This window comes from Coloeus monedula (genome assembly GCF_965178545.1).
Source record: "Coloeus monedula genome assembly, chromosome: 5".
Taxonomy (NCBI): domain Eukaryota; kingdom Metazoa; phylum Chordata; class Aves; order Passeriformes; family Corvidae; genus Coloeus; species Coloeus monedula.
In genome coordinates this window covers 1,231,596-1,258,398 of record NC_138785.1, presented here as the reverse complement: position 1 = coordinate 1,258,398, position 26,803 = coordinate 1,231,596, and the positions used below count along the sequence as shown (strand labels likewise).

Genomic DNA, 26,803 nt, shown 5'->3' with positions numbered 1-26,803 from the left:
GCCCAGAGCAGTGAAGGCCAGGAGCCCTGCATCTCCCTCAGGAGCACTGGGATAAAACCACTGCATTCACAAACTCAGTTGTGCTTTTGCTCAGTACCCCAAGCCCAGGGAGCTCCCCAGGGCACAGCAGCCACATCCCAGCGGAGCACTGCCACTTGTTTCCAAGCCTTCAGCTGTAATCCCAGCTCACCCTCACACACTGTGCTGCTCCCTGCAGCACCCGGTTTCCATGAGCCCCTGACGGGTTGGCTCTCCAGATGTGAGAGCACAGACCCTCTGCAGCAGCCACACAAGGGTTAAGCCCAAAGCATGACTTTTCAACTGGGAGTGGATGAAGTGGCTTTCCCAGCTCTGCTGGGGACACCTGGTGACAAATAACCTCTCTGAGCTGCCCCTTCCCCACGCTGACACCTCTTCCCCAACAGCTGCAGCCATGCAGGAAGCAGCTGAAGGTCACGTCGTCATGCCTTCTCCCAGCCCTAGGGTGTGGGAAAGCCCCCACCGGCCTCTGGCAGCTCCGCCCTCGTTCCACAGACACCGCTGGCAGTGTCCGTGCCTTCTGCTCCCTTCTCTCCGCCCCGTATGCACCACCAACGGATTGGGACTGTTTTCCGTATGGAGCTGTTCTCCCTGAATTTACCTTCAAAAAAAACCTATACCAACCCCAAAACCTTCTGCTGACACTTTCTACCTCAACAACCTGGGGCAACAAACTCCGGAAGCTCAGTACCTGCTCAGTAAAGAAAGCTACTCCATGTTTTGAGCCCATTCCCTTCGAGCTAAGTGCCCGCTGAGTCTAGCTGTGATGATTTATTTGGGGACTGGCAGTTCGGCACGCACCGCCATCGAGCTTTCTAACAGTCACAAATAAATTTGGGCTGCAGGGGACCTCTAGAGGACATGTGCTGCCACCTCCTGCTCACAGCACGGCTGGCTCCTCCCTCACCTCGGCCTTCCCCTCTCCAAACGGAGCCACCTCACCTGGCAGGCTGCTGCTCCATCCCATTTACCATTAGTGCCCTTCTCTAACTCCGCTATGTCCTTCTGGAGACACGAAGTCCAGAGCTGCAAGCAGGACTCAAGGCACCAGCACAGCAAAACTCTACAGAGCTGCAAAATAAAGGCAGTCCAGGTGAGTGTCGGCATTTGGCTTGTGCCCATCTGTTTCTCTTTATATTAAGCTTTTTAAAAATTTCCATTTCGAGTTTAGAAGTAACAACAACAAAAAAGTGTAAGGACTGAGAGAAGCATAAGGAGAGGATTCCCTCCCTGAAACAGGGTCTCACAGAAGGAACCATCCAGCGGCTGGGGTGGCTGCTGGGCAAGTAGCCAGCAGGGTACCTGGGCAAGCTGCAGGCTACCACGGCTGCACATCCCACAGCAAGGCCCTCGGGCCCCCAGCAGTGGTCACTGACACTGAAGACTGGTACAGGTGCCACCACTGGAAGAAAAGATAGACTAAACTGTGCATTTAATGGGCAAGGCATGTTCTCAGTCAACAGTGACCACCCTCGTGTGCAGAGAACCCCAGGCCAGGGGGACACTCGCCTGCATGAGGCACAGGGGTGGCTCGAGCACCAGCGTGCCCTGAGCCCCAGCAGCCCTTGGCTGCAAGGTCAATCACTATTTTCAGGCTGCATGGTTAATCACTATTTTTCTGCAAATGTGCAGCTCAAGCCATGGCTTTTTGGTAGGGGTGGGTGGCCCTGGGGCACATCCTGCAAGTGGTGGTTCCCAGTTAAGACAAACATCCACAGAATTGTGCAGAGCAAGAGAGAGACGGATACGGCCAAGGTTTAATCTGGCAATGGCCTCAACCCTGCTTTGTGCTCAGAAGGCTGAATTGAACAGGTTTTAGACCTGGCCATCTGGTGGGAGGCACTGAGTACCACATGAGGCCCCTGCAGCCTCAAGAGCAGGGCAGGCTCTGGTTTTGGTATCACTGCAAATGCTGTTCTAAGCTACACTTGTGCAAATATTCAAAGCCCTTCAGGCTGGGCAACAGTCAGCAAGTCCAGCTACATACCAGGCAAACGGGTACAGCACATGTGAGACCAACACTCAATAACCTTCCTGAGTGTTATCTATAAAGTCACTTCTTTGGTCGCAAAGGTTTCCAGGACAAGCAGTTTTCCTTCCACCTGACTGGAGGGAGCTGACCCTTGTCACTGAAGAGTGCTGCAAAATATTGTGCTTCTGAAAAAAACCCAGCAGATTTCAGCAGAGCACCTCAGCAGCTGGCACATCACACACGGCTTGCCAGCGGCCAAACCTAGACCATCTCATGGTACCTTTTCCACAGCAGGTTAAAGGAAGGGAATTCCTTGATTAAGGTTCACAGATGCAAAGAATAAATCACTAGTATTTGGTTAAAAATAAATGTACATCACTCTACACGAAACAAGATCCCAAGAGGCTCAGGCTGCCTCTTTCCATCCATCCCAAACCAGCTGGAGGTCACTACACACATTTAGAGGCTTTGTTTTTACCTTCAAGCAATCCTTTGGCACTTCTCAAGCTCTTAGCCTGAGTTCATTTCCAAAGTAAACCAGGCAGAAATTTTAAGAACTCGCCCACATTCAGGACTGTTAAAAAAATAATCACTAATTAGGCTTCATGAAAACAAAACGAAGCCCTCGATCTAAGTACGAGCCAGTGCAGCTCAGCTGTACAGAACCAGAATCCTGCTTTGCTCATAGCGAGGCACATCAGCCACAAGGTAAGGCCTTAAGGTCCAGGACAGGCTCCATCAGTGCCACAGGATGAGACATCCCCCTTCACACAGCGACACACTGAGAACATCACCAGGTCTACGGAGAGATTTCCAGCCATGCCAGAGGAGCACGGGACGCCCTTGAGATGAAGCTGTGGTATCCAAAGCAGCCAGGCTTGAGGCAGAAATTAAATCCTCCAGCTACGCACACCCCCAGTCTGTCGTTCTGTGTGTCACCAGCAGTGTGTGCGTGTTATGGCAAAAGAAATGGGGAGGGAGGCTGTCTTGGGGTGACTCTTGGGTTATCTTGGGATAACCAGGCATAGAGGGGCCCTGCCTCCAGCCAGGTAGAGGTCAGGGTAAACCGTGTATTTTGGACTGTGTGGATTCGTTGGCCTGGTACATGAGAACCACAAAAATATGATGCCTTGGTTGACACTGGTGGGGAAGGGGCGGTGGTGACCTGCCTTCTCTCAGAGGATATAGTTCTAAATTTGGCCAAACCGGAACAGAGGCAAGAAAATCCAACTGACCCAGATGTCACATTGTGGCCGAGCTCCCTCCGGCAGCCGCTCCCTCTGGCAGTGCTGGAAGCCTGGACGCCGTCAGAGCCGCGGCGGGAGCGGGCAGATCCCGCACAGACACACAGCACAGCACACCCTCAGACGCACGGGTGGGAACAAAGGGGAAGGAGAGGAGGGCAGACGTGATGGAGGAATGAGATGGCTCTTCTCCTGGCAGGGGTGCCCGGATCCGCAGCTCTTCCAGTGCCCTACGGTCCACTGGGAGAGGGGGTGTGGGGCTTTGGCAAGGTGACGGTTACATAAAGAAGAAGCTACAGAAAAAGAGAAAAACAGAAGAGAAAAGAAACAGAGGTTCAGAATTGAAATGAAAAAGGGAGGGCGGGGGGAGAACAAAAGAGGAACAACATTTTCAAGTAAGTCATGACGGAAGGAATGCACTGGGGAGGTGTCACACACACCAACTCCATCGGAGAGGCCTGAGCTCCCCAGGACACTGGCTGAGGTGGGGAACAAGCTCATGACCACCACAAGAAACAACTGACAAACGGCAGCACAAACCTACAGAGGCACCTCCAAGGCACAGAACAACCTGCTGGGAAGGCAGAGGCTGACAGGTGACCCTCCTGTCACCCCGCCACAGAACAGTAACAGCAAACGTCAAAAAGGCCACGCAAAGACCAAAGCTTTGGGTAAAAATATATTTCCTCTCCCCACTTCAAGTGTTGGCACTATTTGGATCTGTAACCTGAAGCATATACAAGAAATAACTAAGCTTATGCTATAAGGTTATTATTCCATCTGTAATTCAAAAACTGAAATATTTTAACATCAAATAAAGTGACAATATCTAACAGATGCATACATATCATTTGCATTAACACTGTACGTAGGTTACACAATTGTTTAGTTACAAACATGGGTTATTTTCCAATAGCAAGGTAATAAGTCCTACATCTATGGTTTAAGGCAATCAGGATATTAAAAATGTATACAAATACAAGATTTCTACCGCTGTTCACAGCTTTGTTTTCTGGCAATTAAAAAAACCCTTCATATTTGTAGAGCTCCGTGCTGGCACACGCTGGCGAGAGCGCCACGGCTATCACACCCTGCACAGGCAACCCGGGCCCTCGGAGAAGGGACACAGAAGGGGACTGGAGTCAAATGGACAGAGCCAATGTGGGCACACACACAAAGACATTTCCATCCGCACTTGGACGGCTTGGGAGAAGCAGAAGGAGAGCTGCCTGCAGAAACATCAGCCCTGCTTAACATGGACGTACTTCCAGGGAGACACGAATCTCCCTGATGGGATTTCAAGCTGTCAGAAGCACATGGAGGGGGTGACAGGAGTGGCACCTCTCCAGCTGGAGAGGAGCCCAGGGTGGGTGCCAGTGCCTGCTTTCCCCACTCCTGGGGTACCGCAGGAGATGCATTTCAAGATGATGCATTTCACGACCACGAGCTCCAAGGGCACCTTCCTACTCACTGCCCTCCCAGAAAGGAACTGTAACACCCCCGGAAGGTTCTGGGGAAGCAAACCCTTACCCATCTCCTCCTTTCCCACTGCCTGCCAGGCCCACATGTGCTCCCCTCTACAGAGCAGCCCCAGCCCCTCGCAGAGACCTGGACTGTCTTTGCTTTTCCATTCTGGGGGTTGGCTTCATGCCCTGGGAACACCACCATCCCAGAAAAGGCACGTTTCAGTGTGCTTTCCTGCTCCTTTGTATTAGCCTAAGGACTGGAATCCACCTTGTCAGGAACATGCAGTTTTAGAGGAGTTTTTAACCACCCCATTCACAAGTAAGCGGACTTGGAGAATGTCCCAGAAAAGCACAGCTGGTGTCCCGCCAGGAGCGAGGCAGGAAGGGTCAGTCTCTTACTGCTGTACTTACATGCAAGGTGAAAGCACATCCAGCCAGACCTGAGCGTATCATTCACTCCATGCACATCAGAGGCTACTGTGAAAAAAGGCATGGGGAAAGAAAAGCAACAAGTGCAGCAGGAACAAGCTAAACATGGCCCAGGGGTTCAAGATGGGAAAAAAAGTTATTACCATCTCCTTTGGCAAAAAACCAAAACAGTACCTTGGACATCTTCAAGTTTGTGGTTTATTCCCAGTTTCTCCAACACAGCTTGTTTTCTGCTGGAGAAAAACTCAACCAAAAAGACACTAAAGCATTTGGCCACAGCTTTCTGTCAAAAATGAAAAGCTCAATTCAGTTTCTTTCCCCTGCTAAACATCCCTTGAAGGGCTGTTAAATGAAGCAGGAGAAATAAGTGTTAAAATTAAGTTTTCTACTTGGCACAAAACACTGGTAATTAAAAAGAGGACATGCACAGAGACAGCTGAAGCAAAGCATATTGCCACAAGCACTTGGTGATGGGCATGTGATGTGACTGTAAAAAACTCATGCAAACAACTCAAACTTCTTTCTTCATAACTCAAGGTTTTAAAGCTGGCTTTGCCAGAAGCCACAAGAACCAGAATTTCACTTTTCCAAACAACCCTGCAGCAAACCTATTTAACCTGACAAAAAGTGCATAGTTGACAAGTCTAGGAGGGGGAAAAAAATTAAAAAAAAAAAAAAATTAAAGAAAAAAAACCACACCAAAAAAAACCACACCAAAAAAAACCACACCAAAAAAAAAAACCCCAACCAACCAAACAAAAACTTAAAAAAAAACACCAAAAAAAGGATAAAAAGGTCAACTATTTTATTTCCAGCTTATTTAACCATTTTTGCTGTCTGTCCAAGACATGGTATTTAGATATCCTCTTCCTAACGCCATGTTTAAGCAGTGAGGGTTAAAAAGCAAGACAACCCATAAGCTAACCCCCAAGCACTTCCCAATCCAACACTTGAGGAAAAAGTGATTAAAAAAAGGATAATTCTGCCTTTTCTTTTCTCCCCAGAGGAATTTCATCCAGAAGCAAGCAAACAGCTGTAGTGGGAGACTCAGGTAGGAAGAGTTTTGTCTAAGAGGGCTTCAAAGAAGGCAACAGGAGACTGCCAATCTAGGAGCAGAGGAACTGCTGGCTGTGCATTGGCAGAGGAAGAAATCCAGGAGTCATAGGGTAAGCACGGCTCGCCACTTCTTGGGAAGGAAGAGAAAGACTGTCCGAAAGCCATGGCATGGAAAACACACATTAAACAAACCCACTTCCACTGTGCACTGGCCAGCCAGCGGGCCTGGCTTATCCTACATCTCCTTGTCTCCTCTAGGGACACCTGAACGGGACATTATTCCTGCTGCAGGAGGGCTGGGGGGCAGCGCAGTGACTGTGCATCCAAGCACCTTCTCTCCCTTGACCTGGAATTCTGGACTCCACGACCTTGCAAGTCTGTATTTAAGTTTGTGCAGGAATGCTCCTGGAAGATCCAAGAGGACGCTGAAGGCTCTATTTCCCCCCTGCTCAGACATTTGATTCCATAAGGGCTGCTAAGCCTTGCTAAGGTCCCGCCTGTTGGAAACCAGGAAGGATTTTAAGGGAGGTTCCAAAAGTTTGAGGCAAGTAGTGGAGGGAGATCGGTGCTGGGAATGGTCCTTCCCCGAGGCAGCCGCAGCGTTCAGCTGCAGCTGCTCCGCTGAGCTGGAAGGGAGGCTGGAAAACCAGGCCAGCACAGGCCAGCACACCCAGCCATGGTCAGGGCAGACAGCACAAAACAGGAACTAACACAAATTATCATGCAAATGTCACGGCATGCAAGGTCAGTTACACGTGGTTATCTACACACACACCCCCCTCCCTCTCCCCCGCAGCGGGACTGGGGCTGCTGCAGCACACCGGCTCCTGAAGGAATGCAGGGCAGGCTGAACTCCACCTTTAGCCATGCCCTGGACTGGGCTGGCTGGGACACTCCTGCCACACTCATTCCCTGGGGCTGGTGAATCCAGGGGCTCCCTCAGCACGGGGCTCCTGCAGCCAGCAGCACTGAGGATGCCCGAGCCAGTCAATACCTGAGCTGCTGACATCTAGCTCTGACTCTCAGTTCAAACTGGGGGCCAAAAATGATTTACTGCTGATGGTTTTGGTGAGAAAAATACATGGTATCATCATTATCTCATCCCTCCACCCACCCCTGACCTTCCAATCACATACAGTCCTGTATCCAATCCCTCTTCCTTCTTGTTCCCACTATGTTATTAGATGAGTTAATAGTTATTCATGTTAAAAAATGGAAAAAAAAATATAAAAAGAAAACAGATGGCAGAGACACATTACTGCAAAAGCAGGTGAATGCAGGAACATCCTTGGCTCGACAGGCTTTATGTGAAGCTTGCACTGCAAGTTAAAAAAAAAGAACAAAAAACAAAAAAGTTAGCACTAATTGAACTCAAAATGCAAAAAAAATAAAGAAAGCCAGGAGAGCCGACACCAGCAACCCGCTCTGGTGGGTGGGCATGCAGACGGCTTATGGAATTACAAAGAAATTCAACCTCAAGGCTGGGCTCTACTCCAGCCTATGACAAGCAAAAGTAAAAAGAAAAAACTGGGGGAACAGAACTACTGACCAACCACCCACGTAAGCTGGTCCAGCTTACAGCCTGTCACTGCAGCACTCGGTGGCTTTAGGGTTCATTTGCTCCCAGCTGGGACATGGGTGCAGGTGTCCAGCTTGGGTTACTTCCCATGGGCATCCTTGCAGAAGGTAACTCAGGTATCTCACACCTGGACACCAGGATGTCTCCAAGCACTTCAGCTTTCAGAACCAGGTCAGATCCTTCAGGCATCAACAAACCCCTCTTTCTACAGGGTGTTGGGCCGGGCCCTGACACAGGTGTTGCAGCTCAGGGACTGCTTTGGGGCCGAGCATGGCCCCCGATGGCCAGACCAGGCACGTTGGACTGGAAACTTACATGGAAAGGAAACTGAAAAAAAAAAAGAAGTTTTACACTTGGCTTTCAGAAGAAGCTTTAAATAAACCAAGACAGAACCCAAACAGATGGTCCCAGCTCCTGGGGGGCTGCGGATGAGCAGCAACACAATGGCACATGTTGAGGCATGTGGCCATCTACCCAGCAGCAGGCAAGCACCAGAAGGCTGCTTGCCGCTCCCACTGGGTCTGTTGCCAGGAGCTCTCTCCAGACTGGTCAGGTTGGAAGCACAGTGCCATCCCAAAACTACAGCAGGGGCTTGGTCAGTGTGCTCAGCCCCACGCTCAGGCGAGTGTGTGAGTCCGCTCTGCAGCCACCCCTTCAGTGCCTGAGGTACACAGGTACAAAGGCGTGCCGTCCCCAAACACTGCTGCCACCAGGCCAGAGCCACAAACATTTTAGATAAAAAAGAGTGTAAGCTAGAGAATTCCTGGAGGAATAGTCTGGTAATCAGGAGGGCCCAGCTCTCCCTCATGGAGTCAGGCCAGCAGCAGATTTCACCCTGAGCCTTCCATCCAGCATGCACAGCACAGTGGAAAGCCTCTGTTGTCCAAATTGGAGAAATCTGATCCCACCTTGAGGAAAAAAAGCATTCCCGTGAATGACTTTGTGGGGAGGCTGCAAGGGTTGGCATGGCAAGGATTTCCTCTGGCAACTGCACAAGAAGCACCACAGGCCATGGCAGCAGAGAGAGAGGTGGGAAGCCTTAACTACACAAAACTGCAGCTTCACATTAGAGTGCAAGGAGAAACTTAGAGCCTTTAGAAAACTGAGGTGTGCTACAAGGCAGGAGCATGAGCGTTTCCCTTGAAAGCCTCTGTTAGTAACTCTGACACTAAAGAACAACTGTAGCAGGTACAGCACCTGGTGTGGAGTGACACAAAGGACACACTAAAACACTGGCACGTTCCTCGAGGCTGGATTTCTGTGAATGCAGCAGCAAAGCAGAGCCTGCATTTGTCACAGTCACTGCAAGCGCCCCTGTCTCACCCTCGATGCTGGAACCAAGTAGGAGCTCATAGTGACTACCCAAAGGGACAAAACTCTTCAGACCATTCTGCACTGCACCGCTCCTACAGCTAAGAGATGAAAAAATCTGACTGCACAGTTCTTAAAAATATTAGGCTACCAACTCTGAGATAAGGAAAAGGGTCTCCAAACTTGCTATTCCTTTTAGGGAGTACATCACCATGTCTGAGCTCTCAGTGAGAGAAGACAAGTGTTCCAGCCTGTCGACAGAAGGGTTTTGCAGCATGCCTGGGCACTTGCTGGTTCCAGTGCTCAGCGCACACGCCGGGTCTGGAAGGATTTCTCCCCGAGCACAGCATGCAGCACACGGCACTCCATAGATTCCGGGGGGGGCCCACGGCCACATCCTCAGCCAGCATCGAGCAGCATGGCTCCATAGGAGCTAAATCAATTTACATCAGCCGAGGAACCAGCCCGAGGCCCTCCCCACCTTCCCCGGGCAGAAGCGACCAGTGTCGGGCACCGAACCAGCGGCAGTGACAGGGGCCACACAGCGAGGGTAAAAGCTGTAAAACCCCAGGACATCTGCAGTACAGCTGCTGCCACACAGCTCAGCCCAGGCTGGAGCTCCCGGGCTAGCACAGGAGACAAGTGTCTGAGCCACATCCCTACTGGCACTTGGCTCTTCCAGGGGAGACTGCTGGCCATTAATCACCCGGGTTACTCTAAGGAACATCCCCCTTCTCTCTCAGGCAGTGAAAGCAGCATGGAACCGTCATTTCTGTGTGTGGGTTAACCAAGTGTTTTCCACTGAGATTTGCTGCATCCCCAGCTTGACAGCTTTCCCAGTGGCAGGTACCAACTAAGCACCCTTAGCACAGGTGACCCACAAAGGACTTGCATGAGCACCCTCTTACTAGAAAAAAGCCAGTGGAGGGTAAAGGATTACACTCCTAGGATATGAATACAAAACAGTGTCCTAGGTTACAATATAAGAAGTAACCAAAAGTATGTATTCTATTATCATCTTCACCAGCTGTTAAAGCAGGTGGGGCAGTGCTCGTTATCTCCTACCATGACTCATCCCCAATAATTCCCTCCGGGGACTATCTCTGTTTAATGGGCCGTAAAGGATCCACTGCACAACTCATAGAATTACATCATCCCATTGTGAGATGCTCCACCCAGGGGGAAGAACCAAGCATTCCCACCTGGATATAATCTGGGGTTTGGAACAGCACAAGCAGCATTACCTACTGGATTCCCAGAGGACAAGACATGGCGGTGCTGGGCAAGCAATATGGGCTTATTATACCCAAAAAGTTGTCACAGAAAAATCTGGTTTCAAAGAAGTTCTCAGTGTTTGCAGATGAGTCAGACGAAGAGCCAGCTGTCAGGGAAAGTCTTCAGAGAGAAGCATTGGAAAAGCAAGCAATGAAACAAACTAAATTGGAGATTCAGAAGGCTTTAGAAGAAGGCGCTATGGCGTATGACTATGACAGTATTTACGATGAAATGCAGCAGAAGAAAGCAAGCAGTGCCAAAATGTTAGCTGGAAACGATGACAAAAAGCCCAGATACATCCACAAGATCCTCACAGCAGCCGAGATTAGAAAGAAGCAACAAGAAAGAAAAATGGAAAGAAAAATTCAGAAAGAGCATGAAATGAAAGGAGGGGAGTTTGCGCACAAAGAGGCTTTTGTGACTTCAGCATATAAGAGGAAGCTGCAAGAAAGAGGTCAGGAGGAGGAGAGAGAAAGAAGAGACTCAGCTCTCAAGGCGTACCTGGATGTGACCAAACAGAGGGAACTCAGTGGATTTTACAGACATCTTTTAAATCAGACTGTGGGGGAAGGATAGATGCCTAAATGCAGCTTCTGTGAAGCCAGGATAAAGGGGAAAAACCTGACAGTCAGGATGAACCCAACAAAAGGAACAAATGCCTGTCAGAAAGACAGAGTGAAGCCCTCTAAGAAAAAGAATAATCCAGATGCTGATACCGACCTAGGACTGATAGTAGTGATGATGACAAGAGGACTGCAGCCACCACCCTGCCTGCCAGGCTGTCAGGTCGTATCCTGACTCTGTCAGGTTAAGCCAGTGTTTCTGTATTATTGCTTTGTTTTATATATACATATATACTAATAAAGAACTGTTATTCCTATTTCTCATATAATTGCCTAAAAGCCCCTTAATTTCAAAATTATAATAATTTGGAGGGAAGGGGGTTACATTTTCCATTCCATTTTCCATTCCTACCTTCCTTAGCAAGCACCTGTCTTTCAAACCAAGACAGATAGTAAAAAACAGTGCCATGATCTTGACTAAAAGGTAAGGGTTTCTTAGCTTTTTATGTCAGCTTGACACAACCACAAATGCCATTTAACTGCAATTATGGTACCATAGTCATTTGTTTTCCTAAAAAAATACAAAACCAAAGCTTCTTGTCTTTAAAGCAAGCTTCCAAGTAATCACTTTTGACACTAGCATTCCCCATGTAAAAAGAACATGGTGGTTTTGGTTTCTAATTTACTTCTACTTACAACTATAACCTTAAGGAATGGGAGCTGGAGACTACCAGTGAAAGAAAGGACGGGTAGCAACTCCCTTAATAATTCTGGCTCAGGCAGATAAATCTGAATCCAGAACATCCCATAGTTCCAGAAGATGCTGGACAGATCACAAATCAACCCTCCACCATCCAATTGCTCTCCCACACCAGTCAGACTTGAACATAAAACTTAAAGGTACTCTTCCAGAGAAAAATTAAGATCATGTCCCTGGCCCACCCTTTAGAAAAAAAATATTTTATTTGATCAGGCTGAGAAAAGGCCTGTTTCCAGTCTGGTAATGGGGAAAAGCAAATACAGACATGCAGCAAGACAGAAAAAAACCACCTCCCAAAACTTGTAACAAACCCTACAAAGGATGTGGGTGACATCCGCTTACTTTTTCTTGTCCTTGTCTTTCTTGGTTTGTTGAGAACCTGCCTGCTGAGCCTGTGACTGTAATAGCTGAGCTGCTGCCTTCTTCTTTTGAAAGTTGTTCAGCTCTTCCTCAAGTTCCTTCTTTTTGTCTTCCACCTTTTTCTTCTCTTCTTGGTGAGTCCTCTTTAGATGGTCAAACTTTTCATGAAGCTGCCAGGACAGGGACAGTGAGAATTGGATGGGAAAAGAAGAATGCTTCACCCCAATTTACTGGTAACGATGCCCCAAGTGTTCCTGCTGGCCCCGAGGCCTCTCTGTGGTGACTGCACACCATCAGCCTGTCCCCAGCCTGCCTGACCCAGTGAGAAAAGCCCTGCAGTTAACACTCGCTGGCACACAGAGAGTGGCGATTTCTGTTGCTCTCGGAATCCAACAGGTCTCTGGACACTTCCACAGCCCCACATTCCGCCCCTCAGTGTTTGTACCTAATGGACTCTTACCATGCTCGTGCAAAGCAAGGAAATGTGGGCACTGAGGGCTGTACTCTGCTCTGCACCTCTGCAGCAGCACATGCTCCTCCAGGAGGCCTGAGGAACAGCTTCCTGCCCTAACAGGACATTTCCTGTAACAGCCGTGCCCCAAACCCTCACAGAGTTCCAATATACTCACATCCTTCTCTGCTTCCTTTAACTCTGCTTCCTTCTCCTTCACTCGCATGACAAACATCTGCCTCATTTCGTCCTCCTTCTTCTGGAGTTCGCCCAGGAATTCATTCCTCTTAGCTTCATAAGTCTCTTGGAGACTGTTAAAAACACACAAAACCCAGTCAGAGCAGTGTTCCAAGCACAGTCACGAGCTTCCAGCCTTCGGAGTACTTAGCACTTAGGTTGTCTTGCCACAAAACACGGTTAGAGACCCCCCGACTACACCAGAGGCATGATCACCTCTGTGAAACCCGTCCCAGCTTGCTAGGTGGCAGCAGTGGGAGGCGAATGGAAAAGGAAAAGCCGAGCTCCCCTGCTCAGGATCCCGTACATCACTCGGCAGGCAGGATGACTGTCCTCGAAAAGAAGCAGCCACTACCTAAGTGCCTGCAGCAATCCCCGATGCCCACAGGGCTTGTGATTCCTCAGAGTCACACCTCCTCCCTTCTCCCTTTGTTTGTCCCAAGTCTCTTCATTCCAAGTGCAAGATTTGTACAGCAGACCCAGGGTGAAATCTGCCTCTGTGTAGTTCATCAAGCATGACACTGACACAGAGCAAAATTCATTTTCACTACTCATTGCTAATAGATTCACATCAGGGACTTGGTTTAGATAAAGCCACCCTGAGAATCCTCCCTTTCTCCTTTGGCCTTTCCAAGCGATCAGCAGCCTTTCTCCTCCAAATAACCACATTACTGGATTCCTTCATTCCCCCACTACTCCTTGGCATTCCTTTATTTCCCCAGCACTGAGATAGGCAGCAAAGATTTGAGACATAAAATATGTTGTCCACGTACCTCTGAGATTTTTAAAGCCTCTTAGGAACTCTGGACATCACATTCCTCTTTTGTTTTATTCCTTAAATGGATTTGGATAGCCTAGCCATAATGATAGTGTGGGAATGATAACTATTTCCCCCAAGAGGCTATTCTGAAAATGCATTTTTTAAATGAAAACTCCACTGAAGTCACACAGACACGTTGCATCCATGTGCCTAAGGAACACATTAACCATTGGGCCAGTGGGACATCCTAATCCCAATAAAGTCAAGCTTTTGCTTTTCCTGGCAGTATTGGGGGTTTTGGTGGCTTTTTTGTTGGTTGGGGATTTTTTTAGGGGATGCAATATTGACCTGGGGAACACAACTTGTCAGATTATCCCAAGTCTGCTAATTAATGGGCACTTCAGTTACTTCCTAAAATACTCTCCAGACAGGATGCCCAGAGCCGTTCTGGCACAGCACTGGCCGCCCTGGAGAAATCACACCATTCCACATGACCACACCAGCTTCCTACACATGGAAGCAAAAATACCGATTCTAAAAATGACAAAAACCCTTTCGTGGGAGAGAAGGCCAAGAGCCATCTTCGGATTCTCAGCTAAATGCAGAACCAGAGCTCTCACAGCAGACTTCAGGAGACTCAAAACAAAATCTCCCTGAAATTCAGTCCTGGATTTAATCCTCTGACTGTGCACAATGAAACTGAAATTCCTAAGCCCTTCTGAAGCATCTGGCAAAGTATGAGGGCAGGTGAGCCTCTGCTGCTCAGTGAGCACAGTGAATCTGCAGTTAGTGACACGCTGTCCTAGGGAGCAGCAGAGTCTCACGGATCAGATCCTGGATTGCAAACCACTTCTTCCAAAGCTCAGTTCCAAAAACACAATGCCGGGTGATGGGCAAGCAAGAAAAGCCTGGCAGCAGGAGTAAGAGGGGTAGGGGCTTCCTGTTGAATTGTCCAAGGTTCAAAGCTTAATTCTCTGCCGCAGTGACTCTGACTTCCAGAGGAGCCAAGTTCTCAGAGAAACTGGCCCGGCAACTCCCAGGCTGCATGTGAAAAAAACAATTACAGCCCTAAGGAATAACAGTCCAAACCAACTGGGATCCCTGCAGCTTCTCACAGGCAAAGATGACAAGGGAACTGGCTTTTAAGTACACAAACATATGAACCTAAATTACAAGAGTAACTTGATTTCCCAACACGCCCCCACACACTGAAGGATGCCCTGGCAAATAATATTATTTGAAAACCGACTATTTTGAAAAGCTTAACCAGAGCAGCAGAGAATCCAGTCCACAACAGACACAGGACAGCAGAAGGGTCTCTGTGCAGAGGACCCTATTTCATGGAGCTGATGCCTGTTAGGGTCCTGGTGCTCCCTCCTGACCTCCTGCAGCCTGGCCAAGCAAGGTGGGGGTCTCAGACATCACCAGACCCCCTTTTCCAGACCTCACACAAGCCCCTACACAGCACCAACAGTTTGCTGGGACCTCCTGCCCTGCTCCCCCTGAGCTGTGCCAAAGGCTCCCTCCTCCTGGGCTGAAGCAAGCTGGCTGAGGAGCAGCTGCTCCTGCGGCTCCCAGGGGCAGGATGCAGTGAAAACCACCCTTTTGATCCCTGAGCTCAGAGAGAATGTCTCCCTCATTTCAGATATACATCAGCCTTGGCCAAACAGCTTGGGATCATAGGTTTTGTTTGTTTATTGGAGGGAAAAGGCACCCAGAGTGAACTGCTCTGAACTAGCACGTACCAGATGGAGAAATTCTGTACATTTTCATTTCCTTTCTACTTATAGCTTGGTCAAAAGAGGCCTCGTGTACAGGAAGCAATGGAAATTCCTCAGATTCCTCCAAAGGAAGGGCTGAGCCCATCTTAAGCCATTGCTCTCCAGAAAGGAAATCCAATAAAGCTTCACACTTGGGCTTAGTAACAGAACTGGGCTTGACTGATTCCAGCAGAGTTTCTGTGCTGCAGAAGTAGTGCAGCTGCATCAACTCAGCAAGTCAGAAATAAGACCCCAAACCAAAGCCAACCCCTGACAGGCACATGTGTTTCAGGGGCAAAGCCCCACCGGTGCACTGAAATTCTGACTGCCTTCCCCGGGGGTAGAGAAGAGCATGGGCTGCTGTAAGGCAGGGGGTGCAATTACTGGGGAAAGGTTGGGGAGGAATGGGAAACAGGAAATGAAAGGAGAAAACAAACACTCCTTCCCAAATTCCCACACAGCTGTTGTCCCTGGCTGACGGCTTGGGCTTCAGACCAATAAAGCTGTCTGAGAGAATGAACTACGTGTTCAGTAATCAGCCAAACCTCAGGCATTAGACCGTGGCACCCTCTTCACAGCTCACCTTGGACCAGCTGTGAAGAACTCTAGGAGGGTCAAAAGAACATCTACCCCAGGATGCCCCCTTTGGAAACTCAGTGCATGGGCCACCTTCCTCTCACACGGACACGGCTGCACTTTTCCTGCCCAGGAATTGCCGGCAGCCCCGAGCAGCAGCAGAGCAAGCTGGTGGCAAAGCACAGCGGTGCCCGAGTTGCATGTCCCGACCTGAAAGGCTTGCTGTCCGGATCCGTGTCCTTGAATCCCATCTCTTCCAGCTTGCAGCGCCTGTACAGCTCGTAGTGCCGGGTGTGCGTCTGCTCTCTCAAGTCCTCCATGTTCACTCGGATCAGCATCTCCCGCAGCTTCACAAAGTCACAGTGGTTTTCGTTTTCAACTGCAAAAACAACAGAATATCCACAGAGAGAACACTAAACCCAGGAGCTGGGCCCCCCCTTTCCCTGGATCTGGGCCCCAGTGTAGCAAGCCTCAGAGTTCTTCAGGCACACAAGCAGAACTCCAAGTCAGCCTGCACCAAAATGCCTTGCTGAACTGGGGCTGAAGCCATCCCACACCAGCATGGGCTTGAGTTCAAGACCTGCACTGGATTTGCAAGATCTCTGTGTTGCCCATCTGTCACAGAGCTCCCGTCTCGCCACCCATTTTTGCCCAAGCGAGGTGATGATCCGTTTGCACACAGGATTTCACTTCCCACACAAACCCACCCGAAATCCTCGCACTCAGGGGCTCACACAGGCAAAGTCTAAACTAAATCTCAAACTATCTGGTCCTAGTTTTCTGGGAACAGCAAGAACCCAGCAGGATATAGGTCGAGTCCAAGACTTCCCAAACACACCAACTTCTTTCCTAACTGTTTTTCCCAGTATTATCCTCTGATGTTTACAGCTGAAGTCTCTGAAGCTGCTTCAGGGTCAGCTGGTATTATTGAGAAGCCAGGAATTTTGCAGAATTGCACTGTGAGTGCTCCCCTGCAGCTTCCTGGGCCATTCTCCAATGGGATACACAACTGAAGCCACCAGGAGACCATCACCATCTCAATCCTGTACTTCTCAGTGCTGGCTGGAAAGCAAGGATCAGCTCCGTATTTTTGCCAGCTTCAGTAAAGCCTGGGCTGCAAACAGTGCCCAGGCCAAACTCTGCCCTCCTGCAGGAAGGAGCTTTTGGCTCCGTGTCCAGATGTCCGTGTTCAGATCTAAGCTGTGCTTTCTCAAGCCAGAATTTGGTAAGGGCCATCTAGAGAACAAAGTATCTTGGATCAGAACGGGACAGGATGAGAAGGTCTTGTTTGTGCCTTTGGTAACGTACCCTGCACGACACCCCAGGGGTACTGCCTGGCTTTTGCCATCTTATTGCCAATCTTCACTTCTTCAGTGCTGCCAACCACGGCAAAAGGAAGGTGAACCTACAAAAGGAAAGGGACAATGAGGTCGGGGATTTCCTTTGCTGTCTGGCCAGGGATTGTTTCCCAAGAAAGCTGTTTACTGTGGCAGCTCTGCTAGATTTAAGTTGTTTAAATGCCTTTGCAATTCGTCTGGTGCTTTGGGAAGAGCAACAGGACAATCTGGATGAGAAACCCAATCAGACTTAGAGCCCAAAATTCTGAAGTCCTAAAAATACAGGATATGTACATATTTTCCATTTAATTACAAAGCACTACTGTCTTAAGCACAGAGCAAGTCTTGCAAACTGGAACTGAATGTGAACACTGAGAAAAAAGAACCGTGAAACAATAAAAAAGAAAATGAAGTACATCCTCTCTAGGAAGGTAGGCTAAAAAATTCAGGGGGATTTTGCTGCTACAAAGAACTGCTAATGCTTCCTCTTAAGAAGGGCAAAGCTGTGAGCAAGGGGAAGAGCGGAGCTGACCCAGCCCTGGGCTGACACATCTGAGTCATCTGAGTCATGGAGCTCTGCCCTGTCCAGGTCTCTCTGTGGCTGTGGTGGCAACAATCTGGGATCTACTCCCAGAAGTGTGGCTGCTGCCAGGAGGGAGCTTGCCTCAGCTGCCAGCCCAGCCCCGTGGAACTCTCCCTGCCTTAAGAGCATCCAAAGGGGCTGGGTGCAAACTCTGGGAGCGGGAGCTGTGTCAGCCAAGCTGTGGTCACAGGCTGGGTGGGAGGGGAAGATGTCAGGGCAGAGGAGATGGGATTATCTGGCAAAGGGGCTTCCCAGCAGCCAGACTGCACCTGAGAAAGGCAGAACACTGAACACAATGCACCCTGGTAGAGCCACATGCCTTCTGTCTGCCAGCTTCTCAGAACAACACAGACAGGGAAGAGAGGCAATAGGGAGCTTTGGAGAGGGTCTAACATCCAGCTGGGTGAGCTAATTGCCCATCTACAAGCTGTTGAGCAGGAAAACTCACAACAGCCTTCAAGCAGCAAGGAAACAGCTTAATCTGAGTGCACTTGCTTTAGGACTGGCACACCCTCTTGGGGCCAGTCAACACATCACTGCCAGCAATCCTGAGCTCACGTTCTTCCCTTTGCACCCTGAGTCAGGCCCATGGCAAACAGCTGCTTCCCTTGGTAACCCCCACTAAAACGTTTAGTCTAGTCTAGCCCTGAGTGCCCTCAAATCCCACCCTGCTGCTAGAGGAAGCAGAGGAGGTGAAAGCCAGAGCTGCTGATGGCCACGGGCCCTGCGGAGAGCTGGAACATCAGTGCCGGTGCCCCGCTCCCACCGGAAACCGAAACAAAGGCGGCAGTGAATCACCCCCACTAACCAACAAGTGGTCGTTTGGGACAGGAAAGCCAAACCTCAGCGCTCTGCCCTGACCGCATCAGGGCCCTGCCTCCCACCCTCTTCCTTTCCCGACATGGGAATACTACAACAGGGGAAGGATATGAAAACTGCAGCAGGGGAGAAGTATTTGTCACACAATGAAACCTATCAGAGCAGGTATCTCTAGCCCCCAAAACCTTCTGGCCAGGCTGATGTCTGTGCTCAGATTGCAGTTTTAAAGCCAAGTAAGACACGGCACGGCCATCAGGGACAGGCTCAGGAAAAGCAAGGGCAGCAATCCCCTCAGACAACATACACTCATGGTGGCATTGATCTCGGCCACCGTCTCCTCGTCAGTCGGGAACTGGTAGATCTGGACGCCGTTGCTGACCAGCTCGCTCATGATTTTACTCTTGAACTTGTGCAACTCGTTTTTCGCAATGGTGTCAGCCTTGGCAATGATGGGGATGATGTTCACCTGCAAGACAGGACAGCACAGGTTGTGTCACCAGGAGAGGACAAAGCAGGACATGCAGCGACAGCCCTGAAGTGCCACCAGCCAGCACTCCCAGCAGATGAACTTCCCCAGGGCTGCTGCTGCCAGCAGCACCACCTCCGACAGGATTTCCAGGCAGCAGTGATGATGGCCTTAGAAAGAAGTCAAATGCAATTTGGCAACATGCTACTTCCTGTCCTGTCATATTCCCCTCCTCATCCAAATTGGCTGGACAGGAAATGCTGTCATATATTATTACGAGCTGCTCCAAAAAATAAGAAAGGAAATGACCATGTCTGCACATCCCCATGCGCCGCAGCAGGCTGGATCAGACACCAGCCTGTCACGGGCCCTGGCTCGGGTGGTGTCACCAGAGACACTGGAGGGGCAGCAGAGCTGCTGTCACCCCATGGGAGGTGGAAGCAGATGGTCCTTACCCAGCCACGGGACACACAGGACGGGCTGGCAGTAGCACAGGCACGCTTCCCCCACCTGTGTGCCCCCAGACACCGCTGCACTGCAGGACCAAGGTTCACTCCTCCCTGCACAGCTCTGAGACAAAAGATGAATTACTGACTGTCTTCCTAGACAGGCTGTTGGCAAGGATAAAGATCCTGCCTTCTTTTCCTTCCTCCTCCCTCCAGAGGGACAGTTTCTGCTTTTGATCTTGCAGGATCTGCTTTTCCCTGCAAGAGCAGACAGAAATCGTACTGAGGATAACAGTGATATTGACCTATATGGAGGGATTTCTACTACAGTACTTGAAAATCCTCTTCTATTACATCACTTAATTCTGTTTGGAGTTATTAAATCCCCCTTGGCCAGAAGATAGAACAGGAATGTCAATTAGCTCACTCGAGATAAATCTCCATAACCTTATTTTCAGTTGAAGAGGGCAAGAAACCTTTCTCCATCACCACACAAACCCCAATCGATTGGTCTCTCTAGGAAACAAAGAGCCACTGTCATCACTGATGTCCTGCAGAATCAGGATCCAATGAGCCAAACGTGCACAGTGGACTGATTTAAATTGCTTAATCATGATGGAAAGGAGCACAGAGAAGGCTCAGTTTAGCTACTCAGGCTCTACATTTGTACCTCAGTTATTTTTCCTAGAAGAGGTGAAATCTCCTTTAAACCATGGTTTAAACCAAGCCCACGAGGGTACCTGGAAAAGCAGATGCCAAGTAACATATTTATTCAGATTCTTGTTTATGACATTACAGCTAGAACACCACTACATTTGCCACAGCAGATCAAATCACTGTTTTTGTCTAGCTGGATGTGGTCAGAGCAAGCAGACACAGCACTTCCATTTGTTTCTCACTGATCAGAAAGACAACCTGAACTGTCTTTATTGACTTTAAAGATTAGCTGGGGAGCACGTGGCCAAGTTCCCTACCCGAGGTAGAACTGGGAAAGAGCAGGAGTCCAAACTCTCAATAAATCTCTGCACATGTGTAGCAGAATAATGACCCATTGCAGCAGCTCCCCGAGGTACACTGCTCACACTTTTTGCCTGCAATTCTCCACTACTAAACCCAGACATTATTTTCCTGAGCAGATGGCAAGACAATGAAAGCACTACAGGGTGACACAGGCAAGTACCTTACTGTCGAGCTTCTTCATGGTGACCAAGTCCAGGGACTTGAGCGAGTGTCCGGTGGGAGCGATGAAGTACAGGCAGGCGTGGATCCGCGTGTCGTGGTAGTTGAACAGGGATCGCTTGATCTTCAGCTCTTCCTGCAGGTAGGCCTCAAACTGTGCGTCGATGTATTCTACTATGGGCTTGTAGCTGGACAGAGAAGGCACAGAGAAAACCGGGCAGTTGGCTGCTGGGACCGCACGGGATACTGATGGACACTCAGGAAGCTTCAGGGGTGCTCTGTATGGTACAGGACCTGTCCCACCAACCCAGAGTCTCTCCTTCACAAGGATGTGTTTACACTTGGTGCACAGGCAAAGCATAACAGACACGACAGCCCTGGATTTTAGGTGCATGGAAACAACACAAGACTGCTACCCTGAAAAACAACATATTTGGCAGTCTCTCCAACTAAAGTCTGAGCTGCTGCTCTGCTAATCTCCCTGAAAATCATCTAACATGAAATCATGACCTACCCCCTAGCTTGTCCAAAATCTCATCATCTTAAAAGAGGGAAGGGAGAGTCACAACATAAGAAGGACTTCTCAGGAATGGAAGCCTGTGAGCAAAGCTCAGAAGACGAGTGCACCTTTTGTGGGCTTTGGTGGAACCATTTTGCTGGAGAAAAACATGCTTGTTCAGTGTAACATGCCCTGATCTGATTAACTGCTTGTGCTTCTGGAAAGAAAACTGTTTCATGTTCCATCAAGGGCAGCTTCATGGATATCACTAGGTGGGTCTGTAAAACGACTGTGGCTCTGGTTTCCTGGCTTATGGAAATTCTGTCTCTGACCATGAGACCCCGAAAACCTCAGAGACATATGCAAAGAAAGCAGTAAGGTGTCACATTGGGAGAAATACTAGACAAAACCATAAAAAAAGTGGAGCAAAGGAGGACTCAGAAGCCCCAAACTGGAGCACAGAGCAAATCCCACCCACCACAGCCATACGTGCCAGGACACACCAGGAGAATGAAAGCTCTCCCAAAGCCCTCCTGCCCTGGGCCTGCCCTTCCCCCCACAGGGTTAGGCTGGAGCAGCATTGCTTGGGGAACTGGGAAACACCCCCAGAACAGCGAGGGACCTGCTGTGCAGAGTGAGGCCCTGGTGAGCTCGGAGGGCATCAGTGCCAGGATTCCCCTCCAGGCAGAGCTGGGTTTACCTGTCATCCTTGTTGATCTGATCACCAAACCCCACTGTGTCCACAATGGTCAGCTTCAGGCGGACGTTGCTCTCCTGGAGCTCGTAACTCCTGGCTTTCAACCTCACGCCGGGCTCGTTGTGCGTGGCGGGCTCACTCTCGAACTTAGTGTTGAACAGAGTGTCCATCAGCGTCGACTTGCCGATGCCAGTTTCACCTGAGCAGACAGAGAAGCATCAGGATGGTGCCACTGCTCTCCCTTACCCTCTTTCTCTGGCACCTTCACCAGGTTAAGGAGTTATTCCACTTGGGCAGCAGTGGAATTAGGCTACAGGCACACTGCTAAGCAAGACAATCCCTGCGGGAACAGATGTCTTTGGAGACAGTCCCCATCTTTACCAGTGCCCCAGGACTGATCCAGGAACTTTCTTTATGGAAGCAAGTTGTAAATTCTCTTAACTCCATGTCTGATTCCCTGATTTTATTTTGTTTCAGCCTTTTTAAGGCAGTTTTGTTGTTTCAAGAAGATCATCCAAAACCCATAGCGCAACTTAAGACAATAAAAATCTGAGACAGAGAAATACATAAATTCTTAAAAAAAACAAGCAAGCACACTGCTTAAATACCAACTCTTTAAACTATTACAGTTTCACTAATCCCCAGTGCAATTAGTAACATGGATGAAAGCATTAGCCTAAATCCCGTTTTTCAGTCAAAAGTGTTTGTTTAGCCATTATACTCTCAAACAGCTATTGCTACCCATGCTGTGAGCAGGGGTGGGCTGAGGCAACTCACGTGGAAAGCCAAGTCCTAAACTGATGGCACAGACTGCCCATGGCTGAAGCTGTGAAATTTAGGGAGCTCCTGATGTGAACTGCTGCGTTCTGTGCCAGATAGGCTCTGCAGCATTTCACATGCCAGTGACAAGTCTCACATTACAACACCGAAGTTAATCGTGTCCTCTTACAAATAACAATTTTAAATAATAATTCTTTTCACACGTGAGATTTCTCTTCCTTGGCCAATTGCAGCAGTTTGTGTGAAACTTTAATATGGGGTGAAAATTGGTGGACAGGCACACTTCAGAAGAGAAAAAGAGGTGGATCAAATTGCTAATGGAGACATATTAAGTCAAGCTAAGAAAGGCATATTTACTGCAAGAGAGAAAGGCAATTAATTGATGCCATTTTGATCAAAGAGCTGCCTGCTAATCAGGCTGTTCCCTGCTGGATTGAAATGGTTTCATGCTGCTATGAGAGTCACGTGAGGGTTGGGAGCTTGAGTGTGCAGAAGTGCAACTGTTCTCTTATCTCCTCCTTTCACACGCAAAGCTACAGAGAGGAGTCGCGTTTGCCAGATTTCTTTTCAGGCAGCTCACAGAAATTCTCAATTTGCTGTAGAAAAATCACAGTCAGAAGGTTGTGGGGTTTTTCCAGCTAATTAATGTAACTAATTAGAAGGGACAATACTTCCCTCTTGGAGGCTTAAATGAACAATGAATGGAAAGATGATGTTCGCTGCCGGCACTGCCAAGCTAAGAGAAAAACCCAGCAGTTTTGTCCATTTACAGAACCAGATTCTGGGTTCACTGACAAGCCAAAGCTGGCTTGGCTCATAGCTCCCTGGGGCTGAGCAATGGATTTCCAACTGTGGAGTATCCACAGAGTACCAAGACAGCAGCTAACTCCATACAGCCAAGAGAAGATGTTGCCTCCTCATATTTCACCCTCTGAACAATGTGGGAAAAGTAACTCAGGCTATAAAACCAACTTGCAGATTAAATACAACAGAGGACAGGTGACAGGCTTTGTTCTCCAGCACATCATTTAGAGACTAAAAACGGCATCGTTTCCAAGTGGAGAAACTAAGAATGTAAGGAGACAGGCAAACCCTGGAAGGGAAGGAATGCAATGTGGTGAGAAACAGCCTCCACACCCAACCTAGCGAAAAGCAGATTTAAGTTAACATCCTTTTAAAAATACGTTTAGTTCCCAAGTTCACTCGGTTTCCTTAAGGGCAGCCTTTGGGGAAAGCAGAACCACTGAATGATCAAAGGGATAGATTTTAACAGCTAGAAATTTCCGTGCTTTGACTCGGGGGACAGGGTAGAGAAAGGGGAAAGAGGAACACCAGATTTCACTGTGGAGCAACTCTGGGAAGACAACTCTCATTTCCCTGCCAGTATGGTCCGCAGTGGCTCAGCCCTGCCCTGGGCAGAGGGAGAAGGTGTCAGTGTGGGGCCGTGCCCCCTGAGGGCCCAGCAGGGTGACCTACCCACGCAGAGGATGTTGAAGCAGAAGCCCTGCGACGTTGACTTGTTGACCAGCTGGTCCGGGAGGCTGTCGAAGCCCACGTGGCCAGACAGGGACAGGTTCCTGAGGTCATCGTTCTGTAAGACCCAGAAGAAAAGCATTTAACAGGATTGCAACACCCCTGTCAGGGAAGAAGTCCTGTCAGAACCGTGTTAAGGACACAGAGGCCTTTGGGACACAGGACCTGTGTCTTGGGGTTTTGTCCCAAATGCACCCTCCTTTTCCTTCTACCCATCTCTGCTTGGGGGCTCAGGAGCTAAAACATCCACAACTCCAAGGCAGGCAAACACCACCACACTGGTTCTCCATGCCTGTCACCAATAGATCATGATTCTCCAATTTGCAACACCCAAACACTGTTTCTGAGGCCCCGGAATCCCATATCCCTAGGGTTATCCTAAGATTATTTAGGCAGACGCCTGGCAAAGAGTGGAACACAGAGCTGTGAGCTGACCAGTTCCTGTTTAGTTGCTGAAGCAGCTGAGGCTGCCTCCTCCGTGTCCACTGCACAGCTACATAGCAGAAACACTTCAGAACTTCCCCAGCAGCATGGGAAATTCCCCAAACTTCCCAGTGTGCCTGGCTCTCTCAAGAAGCACACTGAGGAGTGACCGAGGTTGTGATATGGCCCTGCGTGCAACCCCAAAAGCTATGCCTGACGAGACACCTGTGTAGGTGAGCAGAGAGACAAGGTGGGGCTCTCCTTGGCTCCATATGCCACGGGGAAGGAGCAGCTCTCAGACTTTCTCTATCCTCCCAGGACTACAAGGGAAATGCCAACACTCTTGCCCTTTTCCTGCAACCCTTCGGCATGGCCACAGCAGGACACAGCTCAGATAGCAACAGTGCCTCTAGAGCCAGCTGAAACTCTTTGCAGCTTTTCCAGGCTTTGACAGGAAGGGAATAAAACGAGCATGCTGCTCTGCCACACCTTGGTTTACAAGTAACCTCATCTGACACGAGGTGAGGAAGCAGGGCACCATTCCCAGTATTTCCTGTGTGACCTACAAAGCCCCTGGTGCTGCCTCTGCATGTCCTCAGCAGGAGAAGCAGCCAGGCCAGGCCGCCCAGAGGTGCCAATCACCCCTCGTGACCCGCTCCCCTCCTCGGGGGCTTCAGCTGACAACATCCAACACCCCAAAGCTGTTCTGTGGAGGGCACAGACCTTGCAGAAAGGAGGTTTGAAACAACTCCCGGATTGTATTCGGGACTTCCCCAGAGCAGCTGTATGGGAATCCACAGAGAAGCTCGGAAAAACAAGCTGGCCCAGTCACCTCTTCCCAAGTCACAGTTATGCCAAGGTCCCGAGCACAGTAAAACAAGCAAACAAAAAAACCCCACAAACTTGGTAGACCTAGAGCAGCTCAGCTGTTATTTCACAACATTGTTCTCCTGAAGTTTGCTGTCCTTAACTTGGAAGACACTAACCTTTCTCCAAACCCAAACACTTCCAATGGAGTCACTCCACCAAGGCCACAATAAATTACAGTTGTGGGCAGTCTCAGCCTGACTTAAAGGTGCTGGAAGCACCAATTTCTTTCCACAGCATCAGTGGGCTTTTGAGCAGACATGGACAACTCTTTTGTACTTCAAGTGAGAATCAGAAGCAGAGGAGGACTCCCCACTCTCTACACAACTGCTGAGCAGCTCCACTTCCCTCCTCAAAACATAACGGACCAGTCACCAATTGCAGGGAGAAATAAGTTACATCTGGGCTGAGTGCTGATGCAAATAGACTCAGACCTAGAAGAAATACAAAAATTCCTTGAGAAAAGCAACATCTCTAAGCGAAAATGTCTCAGTCTGTGCCAGGAGTTTGGGCAAAGGGCTCCTTTCTGCCATGCTGACACACAGAGCCTGGCACCTGTGCTAGATACCCGAGTCCTCTCTTAGGATCTAAACCAGGCTTGTCCGTAGGTAAGTGCCAATTTACCAGCCTCCATCCCTCTGTGTACTGGCAGCTACTCACCAGCACCACACCACAGAAGCTTAAGATGATTAAGAGATGCCACCTCCTTCACTCAGGCTGGGTAAAGAAAAACCACACAGAAAAACCATTACGTCATTCACCCACAACAGGGATTTCCCTGGAAAAGGCCCTGGGATTGACGAATGATGTGAACAGGTAAAATGAAATATTTGTAACATTAGTACTTTTTAAAACATGGTGGGCTTGGGTTTATGATCAAGTGAAGGGAGCTCGGAGCAGATCCCAGAAAGCAGTAAGTGCCCATGACTCACAGGCTTCACGCAAACTGGTGGGTGTTGAACATCTCTCAGCACAGCACCAGTATCTCTTTCCCTGATATATTTTGGGAAAGCAAGTACTGCCTCATCATCAGTTGCTCAGCAGGAACAGGAGTTAAGACTCATCTCTTGCATCTGTGTCAGTTATTTTTGCTGCAGACCTTCTCTGGTTTATTTCCCTCCCCTTGCTTTTTTTTTTCCTGCAAGTGGCAAACATCAACAGTGGAATAAACAAAAACTATCTCTGCATTTCGCAATGCCAAGTATTTTTCACAGGCTGTGCTGTGCAACAGGAGACAAGAGCAGCCTGATATCTGCTCAAAACATCAAAACACTCATGAAAAGATCAGAGGCCTGAGGCACAGGCAGAGATGAAACACAGACCCAAGCATCCACCT

At 49.2% G+C, this 26,803-nt stretch overlaps 1 protein-coding gene across 3 annotated transcripts in view; it reads right to left on the bottom strand.

Annotated features, from left to right (window-relative positions):
* Positions 1-1,096: 1,096 nt before the first annotated feature.
* Positions 1,097-26,803, bottom strand: part of SEPTIN11 (septin 11) — a 46,532-nt gene continuing 20,825 nt past the window's right edge. The window contains exons 2-11 of one of the 3 annotated variants that reach the window (XM_082281809.1): positions 24,121-24,235; positions 21,868-22,063; positions 20,670-20,856; positions 18,882-19,043; positions 17,147-17,243; positions 16,049-16,217; positions 12,684-12,816; positions 12,037-12,224; positions 7,466-7,525; positions 5,993-6,336 (exon numbers count right to left, since the gene is read on the bottom strand). In XM_082281809.1, the coding sequence (XP_082137935.1) occupies positions 7,510-7,525; positions 12,037-12,224; positions 12,684-12,816; positions 16,049-16,217; positions 17,147-17,243; positions 18,882-19,043; positions 20,670-20,856; positions 21,868-22,063; positions 24,121-24,235 (1,263 nt within the window). In that variant the 3' untranslated portion in view covers positions 5,993-6,336; positions 7,466-7,509. Of the gene's footprint in view, positions 3,549-5,992; positions 6,337-7,379; positions 7,526-12,036; positions 12,225-12,683; positions 12,817-16,048; positions 16,218-17,146; positions 17,244-18,881; positions 19,044-20,669; positions 20,857-21,867; positions 22,064-24,120; positions 24,236-26,803 lie in introns of those variants that run through there. The other 2 variants (XM_082281808.1, XM_082281807.1) reach the window with 2 other exon arrangements.